This window comes from Arvicanthis niloticus, chromosome 17, assembly GCF_011762505.2.
Source record: "Arvicanthis niloticus isolate mArvNil1 chromosome 17, mArvNil1.pat.X, whole genome shotgun sequence".
Lineage (NCBI taxonomy): Eukaryota > Metazoa > Chordata > Mammalia > Rodentia > Muridae > Arvicanthis > Arvicanthis niloticus.
Window position 1 is genome coordinate 30047178 of NC_047674.1, and position 19827 is coordinate 30067004.

Here is a 19827-nt window from a genome sequence, read left to right on the forward strand (position 1 = left end):
ATGGTTTAAAGAGAGGCCCCTTTAAATCATATATAAAGCGCCTCTACCAATCATTGGTGCAGGACAAAAGTAGACGAGGCAGGTGAGTGTAGGTTCTGGTGTTTAAAAGCTTCCTTCTTGGTGACAGAGCTACACTGAGGTCTGCTCAGTTGAACAACGCCAGAGGCACAGTGAGCCACTGCCTGATGGAGTCTCCAACTGTCACACCTATGCTATAAAGGCCATCACTGTGTGAAATCTTAATCTACAGGTTGCTGCCACTAAAGGCTTCTTTGGAGACTTCTCTGGGAGGTGAGGGGAGGTGAGTGGTTGCTTTCCTTGCATCTTGTGAAACGCTGAGCATGCTTCAGAAACAAAAGCAGGGTAAGATCCCATCTGGGAAGAGAGAGAATACAACCACTGTCTGCTAAGTGTTCATGGGGCAGTAAGGTGTGATGTTGGATTGAACTCTACTGGGAATCATGCTGTTGGAGTGTGCTAAAAGCCTGCATGCTTCAGGCTGCAGGAATGCTGTGCAGGAGTCACACTTGGAATGTGCTAAGGGCAGGCATGCTTGGGGCTGCAGGGATGCTGTCGGAGAGTTGGGAAACAGACATATTGGAAATGATTCTAAGCTTTTCAGTGTGTTGTTTAAATGACAGGGAATTCCTGTTGAGAAACTTTCAAGTTTTAAAATTAATCTGTTTGTATTTCAAACCAGAACGGGTCCCAAAGGATAAGAGTCACAGCCATGGTGCCCTCGGTGGTGTTCTGGGGACTTATTGCTCTCATTGGTAAGTAGCCATTTTCCCTTATTCTCAGAGTGTCTGCTTCCTAGTAGAGTCAGGTGGGACAATGATTACATGCAACAAAAAAGTGATGTCTTCGGTATTACACCAACTGTTTAGTTGTTTGCTTTCGTTTGTGTGTGTATCTGTGATGTGTACAGGTGTGTGTGTGTATTGTGCATGCGCACACAAAGGTGCATACACACAAGGAGAAATCAGAATTGAACTCATTCCTCTATCATTTGCTACATTATTATTATTATTATTATTATTATTATTATTGTTATTTTGAGATAAGGTTTCTCTCTGAACCTTGAGATTCTGATTTGGCTTGGCTGGCTGTCATGCTAGTGACACTGGAGTTAAACCATCTCCTCATTGATGATCAACTGCTTTTTGTTTTGTGGGTTTGGGGAGGAGGATTTTTCCCAAGACAGGGTTCCTCTATGTAGCCCTAACTATCCTGGAACTCACTCTGTAGACCAGACTGGCCTCGAACCCATTGATCTGCCTGCTTCTGCCTTCTGTGTGCTGGGATTAAAGGTGTGCGCCACCACTGCCCAGCCTGACTGCTTGTTTTAAAAAACATCTTCTGCTTGCTAATCACACAAAGGAGATATTTGCAGGGATTTAAAATAATTAAATACTAATCAGTCTATGTACTTTCTGTCCATGCACCCATTTGGCTGAGTTTCTTATAGAGGGGTACGGAACAGTGCAAGAGGCAAGAAAGAAAGAAGAGAAAATTCTTGATGCCAGGTAGTGGGATGAGAAGCATTAAATGAGTTGTGTAGAGGGGAATCCATTAGTGTGGGAGTTTAGAAGGAAGAGTTCACATTCATCTAGGAAGATCAGACCTGAAAGGCTTTGGGGAAGGACATGAAATGTGGAGGTGTCTGCTGGAGGGAAGGAATGACTTAGGAGAAGCACTGTGGTGAGATGCCAGAGAAGTGTGCAGGGTAGAGTGAGCTGGTCCGTGAGGCCAGAACAGAAGATTCCTTTCAATTTTTTTAAACAATTATTTTATTTTATGTGCATGATGTTTTGCCTTTGTGTATTGTCTGCGCACCATGTGTGTGCTAGTGTAAGGCAGACGAGGGCATTGGATTCCTTAAAGCTGCAAGATGGTTGCAAACCACTGTGTAGGAGCTGGGAATTGAACCATTGTCCTGGAGGTTAATGAAACAGTAAAGGATGAAGGAGGAGGAAGAGGAGGAAAAAGAGAAGAAGGGGAAGAAGGGGAAGAAGAAAGAAGAAAAGAAGGAGGGGGAGAAGGAAGAAGAAGAGGAGGAAGAAGAAGAGGAGGAAGAGGAGGAAGAGGAGGAGATGAACCAGGTGTGGTGGCTCATCTCTGTATTCTCAGCACTCAGGAGGCTGATGCAGAAGAATTATAAGTTTGATATTAACCTGGGCTTCATAGTGAATTCCAAGTTAGCCTGTGCTATTGAGTGACAGTGTTTCTCAAAAAAAAAAAAAAAGGTAGATAGATACATAGATAAAAATAAGGAAAGAAGCTGGGCGGTGGTGGCGTGGTGGCGCACGCCTTTAATCCCAGCACTTGGGAGGCAGAGGCAGGTGGATTTCTGAGTTCGAGGCCAGCCTGGTCTACAGAGTGAGTTCCAGGACAGCCAGGGCTACACAGAGAAACCCTGTCTCAAAAAACAAAACAAACAAACAAAAAAACCAAAAAAAAAAAAAAAAAGGAAACAGTAGAAACAGTAGCCTAAGAAAAATGAAGACCCTTTGCAAACAGTGTTCCAGTTGTCTATAGATTGGAAAGGAAGTACTTCGAAAGTCTTCTATGTTTGGAAACGGGAGCCCAAGCTAAGAGCAATAATTTGCAGTTACCGGTGATCAAAAGCAGAGCAACATGTTGGTAAATTTTTACTCATTTGTAATTGTCAGTTGGGAGCAGAGTTGTGCAGCCAGTGCATTAATTATGAGCCGCTGCACTATCTGTGTACAAGTGAAGGACGACTGATTTTTAAAAGATGTGTGTGTTGATGACGTTAGCACAGGGAGTAGAGCGCCCATGGGCAATTGCAGGTCCCATAAAGCAATGGTCCTCAAACATGCATGGCAGTCAGCCGAAGATGCTACTACAGAGCAGGCTCTTTGGCCTTGGGGTAACATTTCTGACTCAGTAGATCTGGTATGATGAGCCCAGGGGCAAGCATTTTTAATAAGTAGCCCCGTTTGCTTTGATAGCTGCGGACTGTGGCTACACAGTGAGCATGGCAAAGGCTGCCCCTCTATGAATGGATAGTGAACCTGTCAATCTATTTATAGCAATGGAAGGTAATGAGGGCCAAAGAATGAAGTATGAGGATGATTCTTTTTCATACAGGTGAATAAAAAGGCTCTCTGGCAAAGCTATTTTGTGTGTGCAGAAGATTGAGCCTTTGTTCATGCTGAACACACACACTCTTTATTCCTGCAGTAATCCCCACTGGCTTTGATGAAGTTACTTTTGGAAAAATATTAAGATATATATTTTATAAACAATACATATGCATACACATATTCACATGCACATGCACATGCACATGCACATACCGCGTACACACATATGCATATATGTGGTTTTTCCAGACAGGGTTTCTTTGTGTGGCTGATAGTGCTGCCTGTAGCCAAGGCTTCATATACTGCATAGCCAAAGATGACCTTGAACTCCTGATCCTCCTATTTCTACCATTGAGTGAGTGCTTGGATTGCTGGTGCCACCACCCCTCCCAGTTTATGTCTTGTTGGTGATAAAACCCAGGGCTTCAGTCAAATTAGGCAAGTACTCTACCAACTGAGCTGCATTACCAGGTCTGAAACTTCCTTTAGCTGTAGAAACTTTCACACCTACACGACAGAGACTTGTAGAGTAAGCTTTCACAAACCCATAACCAGCCTTAACAGCTCGAAACCTTTGCCATTAAAAAAAAAAAAAAAAAAAAAAAAGATTTACTTATTTATTTTATGTGAGTACACTGTCACTGTCTTCAGACACTCCAGAAGAGGGCACCAGACCCCATTACAGATGGTTGTGAGCCACCATGTGGTTGCTGGGAATTGAACTCAGGACCTCTGGAAGAGCAGTCAGTACTCTTCTTTTTTTTCACTTAATAAATGTTAGCTATTATTATTATTATTATTAATTTATTTATTTATTAAATGACACTGAAACATAACAGAATGCCCCAGCAAAATAAGTCAACTGAAACTCATCAAAACTACATTCTGGGTTCTTAAAGGTACTCACATTTCTTAAATAACTGCTGCTATATGCCAGAATAATGTAGATACTTTGCAGAAATTCTCTCATTTAAACCTCACAATCAACCTTATCAGCACCATCCTCTGTCATTCTGAAGAGGAAACTTCAAACCACCTCATTACACATTCAAATGAATCACTGCTGCCCTCCAGTACTTTCCTTTTTCCAAACCTTTTCTAAAAGAATCAACATTAACTTTGATAAGCATAGATGACTAATAAGTACAAAAAGTAAGTATTACTCATTATCTTTCATCCAAATATAACTCTTAGTGCTTACTGGGTATATATAATTCCATAGATTTTAGTTAGTGTCTTTTTAAACATTATTTAGTCCCCTAATATGTAATCATGTTCTGAATACTGCTAACTAACTTACCTTGCTCACATAACGATGTGTGATGAATATCTTTTTTCTAGCAATACTGAGTTCCATCAGCACATTTCCCACACAGCATGGACATTCTTCATTTAGTCAGTTCAGTGTGTCAGACACTGACGTTGTTCCCCATTACTACCTGAAGACAGTGCTGACAAGAACAGCCTTGCACATAACACTCTTTGGCCAATTATTCAGTTATCCCCTTAGGAGAAAAGGGAATGTTTACATCTTTTAAGGCTTAACAATATGTATTGCCAAATGCCCACCACCAGAGTTAGAAAGGATCCATTTTGCTACACTCTTCTTGATGACACACTGTGTGGGAGGACATTTATATTGACCCCAGTTCTTTTCTAGTTAAAAACACATTCAAGAAGCCTTCTGCAATGCGCTTCATACAGTTTCCTAGATTTATTTAATGCGATTCCCCACACTCTAAGGCTGCTGTTTTGACTACCATAAAGTTCCCTAAATTAATGCCTTTCTTACATCATTTCCCCTTGACTGTGGTCTCATGGAATGCAAATAACTTCTGTGTCCCATTTAGGGCTCCCTTTCAATGGCTCTGTCCTCTCTGAAGCTTTAACTCTACTCATGTGGCCAGCCACCAAAGCCTTTGCCTCCTCTTTGTTCTGAAGGCACACAGCTGACAGAATGTATGCTCTAAATAATCTTGAGTTTTGTGGAGTTTTAGGGGTGTGTTTTTTTTTTTTACTTGTATGTTTCTCGTCTCTACAACTAGATTATAAACCAAAAGACAGGATAGTTTCTTTCTTCTTTCATTGTTTCTTTCCAGCATTAACATAAAACTTTATTGAAGATGCACAAATAAAATCAATGCAAAGGACAGAAAGGAGCCTACTTAGGATGAATTGGTTCACTGTCACTCATGGGGAGGGAACAGTAAAAATGTTTCAATGTGGGCAGCAAGATAAAATGCAACATGTTTCAGGACAAGTAGTGATATACATTCATTAAACTTAAACCTGAAGACAAACTTGGTTAAATATCAGCATCGATGATACAGTATAATATTCATCATTCAGACTTGGCAGCTGAAAGGGTTCCTTTGCCATATAAACAAAGTGGAGAAAAAGAATAGTTTACAAGGTGTGTTGCTGCTACACTACAAAGCCACCAAGTTATTCCTGACTCTTTGGGAACATCCGTTCAGTCAGTCTGGCCACAAACTTTCCAACCTGGACTCTCACCTGTAAATCGTGGTGACTTTCAGTTCCCAGAACTTTATCCGCACACACTTGAAATTCTTTTAAAAAGAAAAAAAGGGAGCCCTCACTAAAGTGATTCTGAGCAGGCTCGCTTTCTTCCCATTTGAAATTGTCATTGATATTCTCAAAAATGATCAGAAGTTTAAGAATAACCTCTTTGTACTCCTTCTTATTAAAGAGGGAGCCCAGTGAAGTCGGCACCTGAGCCCTGAGCAGTTCTCTAGTCATGGCTGGATTTTCAGCCAGATTCAAAAGGAGTTTCAGAACCTGAAGTTTGGTTTCTTCATTCCCTGCTGAAAATAAACGAAAAAAGTCTGAGATGGAATTAGCAAGGAGATGCTGATACTCATTAGTAACAGTCATATTTGTAAGCAATCTGAGTCCAGCCAGCTGCACAGAGGAATTCAATCGGGAGGTGACTGTGTCATCACACACTTGATCCATATATATCTTAAGTCTACGCTGATTTTCGGCATTCACGCTCAAGTTATTTAGGACAATTAAAGCCTTTTCCTTAACAATGGGATCTCGAGTATTGAGAATCTTTGCAACAATTGGGAGACCACCCAAATCTCGAATAATATCTCTATTAAATGCATAAGCAGCATTATTACCCAGAGCAATTAAAGCTGCTTCAAGAATATAAGGCTTTTCAGACATCTCAACCAAACAAAGTACTTTTTGTAACTCTTGAGGAGACAGAACAGTATCGTCTGAATTAGGAGAAGCCCTTTTCTGGACAGCTCTTCGAGCCCTGGTAGCCCTGGCTCTTGCTCTGGCTCTAGCTCTGGTCCCTGCTTCAGTGCCAATCCGGGCCCAAGGTGGGTACCAAACTATACTCTTGCTCTCGTTACTGTCATCATCATCATCATCATCATCATCAGACCAGTCATTATATCTGGCCCCAGAACAGTCCCCAGCATCATCCACATCACCAGAGCCACCCTCAGCCATTTCTCCTTGTTCTGCTTTCTTCCTCGGGTCAATCTGTAAATGCAATAGCAGGCTCCAGCCCCAATCACCAGGCCTGCAGTCACCCAACCTACTTTTCTGGCGTAGCCCATGCAATCATCCCTGGCAACAGCAGGGACCAAGAAACAGAGTAATCACTCAAGGTAAGGGAAGAGGGCTTCGGGCCTGAGTGCAGTCCTGTGGAGAGTGATCTTCTTCAAGTCACTTCAAGGCCATAGTAATTGGTTTCAGAGGTAAACCTCCTTAAAACAGCAACTTGCCCCTTCTTCTTTTCCTGTGAGTTATGCCACGCCCAACAATCTTTCTGATCTCTACTGATCCGGGGGAAAGTTCCTCCCTTGGTTCAAGCAGTGGCACCTGCTACAGCAGACCCTCACTCGACCTTCAACGATCTGGTTAATTTCCTTCCTCTTCTCTTGCCTGGCGTTGTACCGCAGCCTACGGAAAGACTGGCCACCCGAGAGAGGCTTGGATCCACTGCAGGGATCCGGGACAATTTCTTTTCCGCCTCCTTCTTTCTTCGGCTGCAGGCTCGCCCGGGCCCTCAGGGTAATAGGGAGCTGGTACTCGGACGGGAACAACGACCAAGACGAGAAGGACCTCTGCACACGTCAGCTCTTGGTCACGTGAGAGCGACGTAATCCACCAACTCCGATCCCACTTTCCCCTCCCACCAGCAGTGCTGCAGAAGAGGACCCGCCCCCCTCTTTTCCCTCCCTCATACTAGGCCTTGTTACTCTTTCTTTTTTGTGGCTAATCCCATCTTCCTCTAGTCTTGCTTCCCTTCCTCCAATTCCAGTCAGTATTCTTAACTGCTGAGCCATCTCTCCAGCCCAAACCTTTGCCACTTTTATCTAGCCTCCGACTCCTACTTTGCTTTACTCTGTGTGTGTGTGCATGTGTGTGTGTGTGTCTGTGTGTGTGTGTGTGTGTGTGTGTGTGTGTGTGTGTGTGTGTGTGTGTGTGTGTGTGTGTGTATAGATATGTGTATGTGGTGTGTATATGTTTGGTTGGAGTCTTTTAGAGCAAATCTAAAACATCAAAACCTTTTGCCCGGAGCTGGAGAGATGGCTCAGTGGTTAGGGGCACTGGTTGCTCTTCAAGAGGTCCCAGGTCAGATTCCCAGAGTCACATTGTGGCTCACAACTGTCCAACTCCTGTTTCAAGGGATCCAATGCCCTGTTCTGGCCTTCGTGGTGCACAGACATACAGGCAGGCAAAACACCCATACACAGAAAATAACATTAAAGAAAAAAAAGATGCTGCTCCTGGCTTGCCGCGCACATTTTTTTTGTCCCAAGTCAGGAATCGGCCATTTTTCTATAGCTGGACTTTCTTAGACGAGAGTGGTACTCAGAGACCACAGTTTGGGAGCTAGGAATGCTACATTTGTTGGTGCTGGTGTTCCCTTCAGATCTTTGAAATGGCAAAAACTAGAAAATGAATATCTTTTTTCAAAAGAAAATTAATTTTATATTCACATAAATATTTTAAATTTACATTTAAGAAGACAAAAGTTTTACATTGACTCTACCTGTACCTCTACAATGTCATATAAAAATTTTTTTCTAATGGTATATATGTTTTCATTTATGAACTGGTATCAAGATAACCAGCGGAGCCTTTTAATATATAATTTTGCTTTATGACACAATATATTCACATAATACATATAGAACTACCTGGTGTTCTTGGAGGCATTTCACTCTGGCAAGTGATCCTGCTCCATCATGACTCATGGAGACCTCCTGTTCTCTTTCTCTCTCTCTCTCTCCCTTCTCCTTGTGGTCCCTACCCTCAGTCTGGTCACTGAAACACCACCCCTCTCTATTCCTCCCAGTAATTGGCTGTTGCCAGCTTTATTTAACCATTTTTTTAAAATTGGGGAGAAAGGTTTGTACAACAAGGGCTGGTATACTGGGAATTTGATTTGCTCATCTTGGGGCAACCAGATCTTGGAGTACAGAATTTAGCATATGAATATAAGCAGCACCAGACCAACCCCTAACATCTAGTATCTAGCCCTGGTCCTTCCCCTAACAATTCTCATTGGTCTTTGGTTCATCTTTGTATTGTTTCTTTGAAAATATAAATATAACGGGATTGCACATGAACATATACTCCTATCATGTGATGTTTTCACTTAGCTCTTTCCATTCCCAAAAGCATTTGTATCAGAAAACAAACAAACAAACAAAAAAACCAAAAACCAAAAACCAAAAAACAAACAAACAAAACCAAAAAACTTTCTCTGAGTCTTGTCCTGGGCAGGGACACAGCTGAAGAGCACACTCCACAAGCAGGAGGCCCTTAATTGGATCCCAGTGCTGGGGAGAAAAGTCCTGTGGCCACTTTCATTCTTACGGGGAAATGCAAAAAAATATATGTGAAACCTATATGCACATTTTCACACACATTTCCATGGTGCTCTGGAATAATGTCCAGAAGTTAAAACAAAAGTTTGCAATCAAAATGAGAAAGGGTTACTTTTGCTTTGTCTGATGAATCCTTGGTAGAAAAAGTTGTTGAGCAGGATAAGTTATGGTCTCTACTGTTGCATAGCCTGTGTGTGTGTGTGTCCAGGTCAAGCAATATTTTCTCACAGGCTTTACATAAATAATCATTCTGCCTTCCAGGCACTGCCAGGGGCTCATACACTCACTCCATGAATCTTCATGTGTACTCTCATCTGTACCATGGCTGTTATGGAGACATCATGACCATGGAGACTTTTGGGGCCCCCTGCGACATAAACAATCTGATGAACTGTGGTAAGTACAAAATGGAGCAGGGTCCTATCCCCGTTCCCCATTATCATTTGCAGAGTTTTTCTTAGTAGGTAATTAGTTTTGAAACTGTGCCAACACTGTGATAACATCAACAATAACAGCCATGAGTCAAAATTTAAAAATAAGCTGGGTGTGAGGGCATATACCTGAGCCCCAACTCTCCAGAGGCAGAGGAAAGGCTTATGTCGGTGGTTCTCAACCCATTTTGGGGAATGGGGGGTCAATGAGCCTTCACAGGGGTCACATATCAGATATTTACATTATGATTTGTATCAGTAGCAAAACTACAGTTAAGAAGTAATAACAAAATACTTTTATGGTTGGAGGTCACTACAACACGAGGAACTGTATTAAAGGGTCACAGCATTAGGAAGGTTGAGAACCACTGGTCTATATTTTGAGTTCTACTTCAGCCAGGGCTACCTTGTGAGACCCTGTCAAAAAAAAAAAAAAAAAAAAAAAAAAAAAAAAAAAAAACCTAGCTAACCTAACAAACTTTTTTTCTTTTATCTCCCGATTCTTTCTAAACCATGCCTGGATGTGTTGATTTGGGCACAGCAAAATAAGTCTATACATTGAAGTTTCAATTCTGGTTTTGCTGTGCTCAGTTTCATGGTGCAGCCTGAGTCTTCTAAGCAAGCAGAGCCTCTCATTCTTGACATCTCTCTCCTTTGCAATCCCATGCCAAGCCTTCCTCCAGAAGGTCACAGATAAATCTGCGTTCTCCATGCACAGACCACATCCTCCGGCACAGAACTAGCTTGTTGCAGGGCCGGATTAAAACCCTGATTCCTAGTGCCCCCGTGCAGTATCTTGGCAGAAAGGAGAGGGAGAAAGAGCTGCAGAAGCGTCCATGGCCCCTGGGTTTCTGCAATTGGAATGATTGCCCAAGCTGTGGGCGTGGTCAGAAGCTGAGGCTAAACTAGTAGACTGAGAGCCTCCTTCTACAGCAGAGAAAATCCATTTCTTTCTGTCGTCATAGGGATCCACGGTTCAGAAATGTTTGCCGAGATGGACTTGAAAGCCATAAAGCCTTACCGGACTATTATCAAAGAAGTGGGACAGAGACACTGCGTTGACCCAGCCCTCATCGCGGCCATCATCTCCAGGGAAAGCCACGGCGGGGCTGCCCTGCAAAATGGCTGGGACCATAAGGGGCAGAGGTTTGGCTTGATGCAGGTAAGGAGCCATAGACTTCCCATCACCCTAACTTCATCTCTCTGTGTAGAAGCTCAGAGTCCATTCCAGGGCGGAACACCCCAGTGTCTGGGCATACCTTGCTCTGTGACACCTGTGATGTTTCTTTCAAGACGGCTATGGGGCATTTCTTTAAAATGTTTCCTGTGTATGATAACTACAACAAATGAACTGTACCTGTATCTATCAAAAACAACATGAACCATTCTTCAATTGAAACGTTTTATAAAGGTTATTATTAACATTTATAAAATACTACTAATAATAATCATTGCGTTCTCAGGGCTCCTGAAGTAGTAAACTTCATTCTGTAATTAAGCCCTGCTTCAACCAATTTTGCTCCTCTGGATTAACTGGAGGAGGGAAGCCTAACTATTTAGATACCGGTTTCCAGGCCTTTACTTTGTTTATTTTGAGGCAGCCCCCCACTTTGTAGCTCTAGTCAACCCGACACTTTGTAGCCCATGCTGGACTGGAGTTTGTGCTGGTCCTCCTGCCTGGTAGGACTGGGATTATCTGTATCACCGAGCCTAGCTAGAAACAATATTATATTTGAACTAGCTGCATAATAATTATTTTCATCACCAATGTCTCGAAATTGGATACAGAGTATATGTTTTGAAATCTTTCCTTCTCCCCTTTCTCCCTCTTCCTCTTTCCGCATATCAGAAAGCACCTAGTAAACTCCCAAACAGGTCTTCCTCTGACTCTCTTGTCTATGAGAGACAAGACATTAGAATGTAGATTTTCCTGGATTAGAGGAAAGATGCTGAAACCGGTATTTGAACTTGAATACAACATGAGAGACCTAGGAACAGCAGAAACTGTGCCATCTTGCCCAGATACTGACATGATTGTTTGAATTTTCTAGCTTGATAAAAATATATACCATCCTATTGGTTCCTGGGACAGCAAGGAACACCTTCTACAGTCTGTTGGGATTCTGACAGAAAGAATTAAGGCTCTGAAGAGGAAATTTCCCACCTGGGATGCAGCTCAGCACCTGAAAGGTAGGCTCTATGCCTTGTGCCTTATTTAAATGGGCAGCAGATGAGACTACTGAAAGTAACTGTGCCCCAGGTCCTGTGGGAGCATCCCCACTGGGCTGGCTTGGAGGCGGCCAGTCTCTAGAATGCATTAGCATCCTCTGAGCCCTGCATGACTTCACATCCTTTACCTTCTGGCTAGATGTTGGGCATTTAATTGTACCTCTGGTCAACTGTTAAAGCCACTGAACAACACCTTAGGCATTAACAGAATAGTTTAAAACAGTGTTTACATTCTCATAGTTTTTTTTTTCTCCTGGGCCAACACTACTATTTTTTTCAAATTGTTTGAATAAACTTTTACCTGGAGAAGTCTAAGTGAAAATCTTAATTTGGCTGAACTCAGAGCCCCTCAAGGTCAGCAGCTTCAGATGGAATTAACCCCACCGCCACAGCTTCCTCTTTTTTTTTTTTTATTGTTTTATTTTATTTTGTTTTGTTTTATTTTGTTGTTGTGTTTTGTTTTTGGAGACACTGATGCAGCCGGTCATCACAGCCCCTTAGATTCATTCGCTTTTTCTTTCTACCCATCATTTTCTCATTTTGTCTCTTGTAGGATCATGACTTACATATTTACATGGATTATCTCCTTCCATGTTTTAATAGTCTGAACTCTGAGCAAAGAGTTTTCTGTTACTATCTTAATATCTTCAAAGCCAGGAATGAGAGCACCACCATAAAACACAATTCCTTTAAATATATCAATAATGACTGCAGATGAATTTCTAGGGTAAAATAGTGCATGCATGCATGCATACCAGCCCTTGTGAGAAATGAACAGGTCTTGGGTAGCTTGTACTCAGTGAGGAACCTTTCTGACATAATAGGTGCTTTAAAAACATGTTGGATGAATGAATGAATGAATTGTTGAGTAGGTGAGAAAATGTTGCAATCTTGTGTTAGTTCTGTCAGATCTGGGCTATGTAAAGAGAAAACAGAAACCTTACTACTCTTGACTATTTTTCTGGAGGGTGGTGAGGTGATGTATTGGGGGGCTTCTGTCTTATTTCTGCTGACAGCTGAGATTGGATTCTAAACCCGTGTGTTTCGTTTCAGGTGGTCTGACTGCTTTCAAGTCGGGGATAGAAACTATTGTCACTCCTGCAGACATAGAAGGTGACTTAGTGGATGATGTCCTTGCCCGGGCCAAATTCTATAAAAGGCATGGCTTCTAGGTAGAGTGAGTTACATCGGCGAGGTACTCAGCTGGTTCCTCTTTCAAGGTTTAATATTTGCCACTGCATTCAATAGGAGCAACAAAATAGTTAAAATTATGAAAAAAAAGTTCCCCTTCAAAGTTTTCAATCAAAGTAAGCTAAAGAAAGGAAGGAAAGAATGAAGGAAGAGAGGTGAGGACATGCAACTGCTCAGTTGCTTGAGTTCTTGCCTAGCATGTGCAAGGCCCCAGACCCCATCTTTATCACAAAAACCCCAGCTTCACATGGTTGCTAGGACACCTACATAGACATACATATAATTTCTTTGTGGTCAGTATGAATATCATAGCACACAGCATGTGCGTGGTCTAGCTGGGCTTCATGTTAGCTCATGATTTTAATGATCACCTATACTCTACCAGAATTCCTAATCAAGTGAGCCTTTGTCCCTTCCTCAGTATCTACCCCAATTGTTAGGACTCTGCTCATGAGATGTGTCTGTCTCAGATGCCAGGAATCATGGATTTGGAGACAAGGTGTCGCTCTATATCCCAGGATATCCTCAAACTTGTAGAAATCCTCCTGCCTCAGCTCCCCAAATTCTGGCATTACAAGTATGAGCCCCATGCCTGTTGTGTAATCAATTCTTAGGATTTGACAAGGCCCCAGCTTTACCAGCTATTAAATATCGTTCTTGTCCCTGCATGTGTGCAGCCGAGATGCTCTTCAGATGGCCATGCTGCTCAGGAGTAATTTCTTTTGGGTTTTCCCCTGGAAGCGTTAATTTCATCCAGCACCAGCCCCTTTGATGTCACCATTGTAAAGATAGCTAATGTGTAAGCCAGGTAATCTCCAATCAGGAAACAGTTACTGGCTTACTCACTGAGTCTGTTTCCTTAGGGTTCTTGTTCTGACTGACACACAGAGATGTCCAATAGGAGACCACATAGTAAAGGTGTCTTAGTTTGCCTCCCCCTGAATTAGACAATTGTGACAAGAATGTGGGTGCAAGTAGCTATGGGGGGGCATAGAAAACACTGTTATACAGTGGTTCAGTGACATGGAATGAGAGAATCTCAAAGCATATGCCACTAAGCCTCTATCCTAGTTGGCAAAGGGACTCAGCCTTGCAGGAAGCCATCAGCATTTGTCACTGATCTACCTACGCAGGTGCAGGACTGGAGTCTGCACAGCACCTCTGAAAGCCACTAGTTGAGGTCCCTACCTATGGGGAGAGAGTGTTGTTTCTTGCTGTCTGATGTGCTCAGGGAGCACAAATGCGGAACCCTTGTCTAAATTTTTCAAGAGCGAGGAGCAAGGGACACAGACAGGAAGACCAAGGAAGAATTCTGAGAGTTCAGGTGCACGGGAGGTACTGGCAGCATCTGCTTTAGGAGAAAGGAAGGATCCCTCCAGAGCTTCCTGTTTCCATCTCTGACTGAAGAACATGTTATAAATAATCTTGAAATACACAAGTCTATTATGCCTCCCGGTTCCTGGGCCAGGCTTCTGCAGAATCTATTGGAATGGCCAATTGGAACCAATAGAATCATCTCCGTCTCCATCCTCCTTCCACCAGCAGCCCAACGGCCAACTCCCAGGAATTTACTGAGAACGATGCCTAAGATGTTAACCCAAGTGCTCATTAAACTGTCATGCATCTTCAGCTGTCTCGTTCCTATTAGAGATAATGATTGCAGTCAGGTTTTTCATTATAAACTTCATTTCTCACTTTTAAAATGTTCTCTGAACTGGGGTGAAGAGAACTGTTGTAGCTTGGATCTGAAGTGCCCCCCAAAGCCCCTATGTTCAACCCTTGGTCCCAACTTGGCATCTATGGGAAGAATGGAACCTTTAAGGGATGGGGCCTACATAAGAAACCATGGCAGACACACCCTGGACTTGTATATCAAGCCCCAGCCTCTCCCTCTTCCTCCCATTCATTTCCAGCTGCACAAAGTCAGTGTCTCTGCTTCACACATTCTCTACCAGGACATGATGCTTTGATAAAGCCTTGTGTTCTCTTTTATGTACTGGCTGAATAAATGCTTTAAAACAAAACATCTCTCTACGCAGCCCAGGCTGGCCTGAGACTCCTAAGTTTTTCCCCTCAATCTCCCTGGTGCTAGCATTACAGGTATGCATGGTCATACTTATCTTGTGAAAGCCATCTATAGCTGTTGGTATTTCGTTGCCCCTAGTATAATTATCATTACTGAGTAACCATTTTTTTCCATACAAGGAAACTAGCAAACAGAATATGAAGATTTAATGCCTAAGATTGCCTTAGCTGAGGCCAGGACTTGCAGCTGGTGGATATAAGAGTGGCAAGGGAAGATTCAGACGGGACACCATCCAGTTTTGTTTCATGAGAGATGGAGCAGAGAGGAAGCCCATCTCTATATGGCTTGACCTACTCTAATAACCTGTGTCTCTCACAGGCTTTATTTATACACAGAATTATTTTCTCAGAAAGTTGATTCATTGATTACCCAGCTTTTCAAGATACATTTTCTTCTCTAAAGTCTTCCTTGGTTACACAAGGATATTGAAAGAGGAACAAAGCAAGCAAATAGCAGTTTTATGAGAACTAAAAACTAACATCATGAAATCAATTTTCTTTAAACTAAGTATCTTCCTTAAGATTGGTGTCATAAAACTTGCAGTTACAGAACTACTAGATGGGATGACTATTCGATTTTTGATTTTGTTTCAGTTTGGCATAAAATTAATAGATAAAAAGTTATTTCCTTCTACCTGTTGTATCAAGCTTGGATTTCTACAAAGGTTCACTCTCTCTGACTTCTGTTTAATTCTTCCTTTCCTTCCTCTATATTTCTTTTATATTTGACATAAGACCATCATTCTTTTTCTTAGATTCTTAAAATATTGTACAGCCCCTTGCTTAAGTAAAGGAGGTCTGTTCTTTGTCTATAATATCAGAAAAGTTCTGTCCTGACAAGTCTGTTCAGGAAGGCAGGCAGTTCACTGAGCCAAAATGCTTTCTTGTGTGTCTCTGTCTTGAACCCTTGTTTTGATATGATTCCCATCTTTATTACAATTCTGTAAAGGATAGAAGAACAGCAGGATTCCTAAAACCTGCTTACTCTGCCTTCAGGAAGGTACCAAGGCTTGTCATTAATTGCATGGTCAAAATCTCTTCCTATTCACACTAGTTCCTTGTTTCTGAAGCTGAACATAAAAACCTAGTGATTCAATCACAGTTTCTCAGCTTCTAGAATTTCCTTAAGTTTTTCTTCGTTACTAATTGTTCTCAAATCCTGTTTCATGCTTACCAGTAACACTCATTAATAATCTAAATAAGAAGTTGTAAGAAAGACTCAATTTTCTACAAAACTGTTTTTCCCAGGGGACTTCCACTGATTCCATTCTTGTTTACAGCAGGTTTTTGTTGTCCCAGCCCCAGCTTTCAGAGAGAGAGGCCTTTAACAGTGAGAAACATAAGTATAACGTCTGTAGTGAATTTCCACCCGGGGCAGTGAAGGCTCAGTCCTTCACTGTCATCCAAGCTCTGGAACTTTGTCAAACAGCACCTTCTGGATGCTTGACACTGCCATAAGATCACTCATTTTATATTTTAATAATTGTAATGAAGTAAAAATAGAAATAATACACAGATCAGTCCTCAGCTTGCTGACTGCCATTTTAAGGGTACACTTCTTTATTAATGGCCTGTGTTTTTTGTCTGACTCTTATTAGAAAAATGGTCAGATGGTCACCAGAGGCCAGACTAAGCCTCTGGCCAGACAAATGCAGTCCCAAGCAGATAAATGTAAATGAATACTCCTAGCTGGGCAATGGTGGCACCTGCCTTTAATCCCAGCACTTGGGAGGCAGAGGCAGGCGAATTTCTGAGTTCGAGGCCAGCCTGGTCTACGGAGGGAGTTCCAAAACAGCCAGGGCTATACAGAGAAACCCTGTCTCGAAAAAAAACCAAAAATAAAAGAAAAGAATAATCTTAGAGACATGAGTTCAGGACTAAGGAATGAGTCTTTACAAGGTTTTGAGACCATATGAAGCACAGGGACACCAAGCTGAAGAGCTTGTCACACATAGAGCCCTTGAGATGTACTACAGGGTGGACTTGTTTCAACTGGTAGATTGTGAGGAGCCATAGCTGCTGTCTCCTCCTGACCGCACATATAACTTCTCTCTTCTTTGAGAGGGACAAGGCAGGTGATTTTCTTCTGGCCAGTAGAATGTGACCAACATGATGGGCTACCCATGATTGCATTACAAGCTTCATGGTGTCTGTTCTGCTCGAGCCCCTCCAGCACTGGCTTTGAAGAGACAACTTGCCAGTTCACAAAGAAGTGAATCCTGCCACAAGCTCAGAATCTGGAAGCAGATCCCTGCTCACTCCTAACTCTGAGAACCAGACGTTAGTAGCAGGAACTATTTATTGTACCTTCATGAGACGCTAAGCCAGTGGTTCTCAGCCTGTGGGTAGTGACCCTTTTGGGGATGGAATGACCTTTTCCCAGAGATCGCCTGGGACCATTGGGAAACAAAGATATTTACACTACAATTCACAATGGTAGCAAAATCACAGTTATGAAATAGCAACAAAAGCAATTTTATGGCGGGAGGTCACCACAACATGAGGAACTGCATTAAAGGGTTAGAAAGGTTGAAAACCACTGCACTAAGCTGTCTATCCACCTGGGCTATGACCACTCTTCTGCCTCACAGAAACCATGAGGAAGCACATGCTTTAAGCAGCTTTGCCTGTGTAACAACAGAGAGCCGCTGCCGCAGCCTATGTGCTCCAGACTGTTTTTTTCTTTAGATGTCTTCATTCTAAAGATTCACCCTAACAACCCTTCCAGTGGTGGGCTTCGGAAGTTTAGATGATAACCCAAACTTAACTCCTCAGAGAAAACAAAACCACACCATGGAGTTTCTCCTGATCTCCATACTAACATTAACACCAGAGGGGTGACACAGGTATTTCCAAGCCCACTGTAGGCAGGCCTATGCTTTGCGGCAGTATACAGGCAGGTTTCTCTACAACTAGACAGTATTTAAAAGTGGCCTTTGGGCTCCTGTTCACTTCAGGCCATGCACACACCACACATTCAATAATTACAAAATTAAAACTGCAACTGGCTTTCAGCTAATTAATAAATAAAAGGCAGGTGGCTGGAGAGATGGCTCAGTTGTTAAGAGCACTGACTGCTCTTCCAGAGGTCCTGAGTTCAACTCCCAGCAACCACATGGTGGCCCACAACCATCTGTAATGGGATCTGGTGCCCTCTTCTGGTATGTCTAAAGACAGCTACAGTGTACTCATAATGATCAAATCTTTAAATTAATAAACAAATTAAAGCCAATTTCAGGCTTGTATTCAGACTTTTGCCTTAATGAAGTACTCAACATTAACACTTGTGCCAGGACACTGGAACAAGAGTGTGGTATGACCTGAACTGAAACACTACCAAAGACAAAGAAAAGTAAAAGGCCCGAGAGCGCAGGCTCTCCTTTAATGAGCTGCGCAGGGGCTTCCCACTATTGAGTCTCCCCTAGAATTCTTATGACTTCTCACTTTTCCAGGTATCTGAAAAAGAAAAGGAGATGAAAGGAGTCTCCCCTTCCCAGCAGTTAAGAGCTCACACTGTTCTCCCAGAGGGCACCATGACTAAGGCAACTCTTATAAAGACAAACATTTAATTGGGGCTGGCTTACAGTTACCATTAACGTCATGCTGGGAAGCGTGGTATCGTCCAGACAGACATGGTGCTGGAAGAGCTGAGAATTCAACATCTTGATCCAAAGGGAGTGCCTGGAGACTGGCCTCTGCAGGCAGCCAGGAGGCGGCCCTCTTCCACACTGGTTGGAGCCTGAGCTTAGGAGGTGACTTCAAACACCATCCCCACAGTGACATACTTCTTCCAACAAGGCCACATATACTAATAGAGCCACTTCCCATGGGCCAGCGCATATTCAAACCACTACGCAAGGCAAGCACTTTACTGAGCTCTTTCACCCTCTATTTCTTTTTCTAAATAGCAAGCTCAGCCTTTGATGTCGTGGATCCTTACAAACCCAAACACTACATTTTAGAGCTTAAACCAGAATGGCCTGCTGAGTTACTGCTAAAGCACCTCACACACCCTTGCTCCAGCAGGACACATTTACACAGAAGTGAAGGTCTTATCTAGGCAGAGTGCAATAATATGGTTCCGTCTAAATTAGACTTATAATTCCCAAATACATACTTCTGTCATTTAGGAATGAGATGAACCCTGCTCACATCACACACAGCACGAGGCAGGCAGTGTCACTCAAGCCACACCCCGTGCTTCAGGCTTCTGGCTGCACCTTTGATCTTGGCCAGCTTTGAAATTCTACAGCTGCATTCACTCAAAGAACCTGCTACAGTTAAAGGTTTGCTCCCCAAATGCTGTTTGCTAAAAACTGATTTCCAGTGTGGTAGGATGGCTATGAGGTTGGCTTAGTGGAAGGCGACTGACCGACCTTGGAACCATCACGCTCAGGGCTTAATGCCACCTTTGAGAGCAGGTTGTCACAAAGTGGGTGTGCCTCCTCCCTTCACTCTCGCTTCCACTTTTTTGCTCGTCCAATCTTTAGTTAAAAAATGATGACATCACTTCCCTCTCCAACCCCTCCCGTGTCTCCCCTCTTGAACCGATGGCCTTTTTATTATTCTTACACAGATATTATGCACAGGGAAATGGAGGTGTAAATGTTTATGTATGACCTGCTGAGTCTGCTTGGTGCTGCTTGTGAGTTTGTGATTGTAGGGCTGGGAACTTTGTATTGGGTAACCAACGAGGGGACACCTTTTGAGGGAGAATTACTCTCTATCTCAGCAGTCACTAGTTGCCTAGGGGTGGGACTCCTGCCCCCACCCAAGGAATTTCCTGTTAGCCTGTCTACTGGTATTGTTCAGATATTCTTTGGACAGCCATGTATTGTTGAGGTATTGTGGGTGTAGCTTCCCTAGCACTTCTGAGACAAAATCTCACAGCAAGTTTCCTGG

At 42.7% G+C, this 19827-nt stretch overlaps 2 protein-coding genes across 2 annotated transcripts; one reads left to right on the forward strand and one right to left on the reverse strand.

The window, feature by feature from the left end:
- Window positions 1-5179: 5179 nt before the first annotated feature.
- Window positions 5180-7249, reverse strand: LOC117722664 (armadillo repeat-containing X-linked protein 3-like). The gene is given in 2 exon segments (XM_034521922.2): window positions 5180-6598; window positions 6601-7249. Coding segments are annotated over 2 exon segments (1149 nt in total). The 5' UTR covers window positions 6707-7249; the 3' UTR covers window positions 5180-5555.
- A 1566-nt stretch (window positions 7250-8815) lies between these two features.
- Window positions 8816-14786, forward strand: Lyg2 (lysozyme g2). The gene is made up of 4 exons (XM_034521923.2): window positions 8816-9385; window positions 10386-10582; window positions 11472-11610; window positions 12703-14786. Exons 1-4 carry the CDS (start codon window positions 9280-9282, stop codon window positions 12819-12821), a joined length of 561 nt encoding a protein of 186 aa, XP_034377814.2. The 5' UTR covers window positions 8816-9279; the 3' UTR covers window positions 12822-14786.
- The last annotated feature ends 5041 nt before the right edge of the window (window positions 14787-19827 follow it).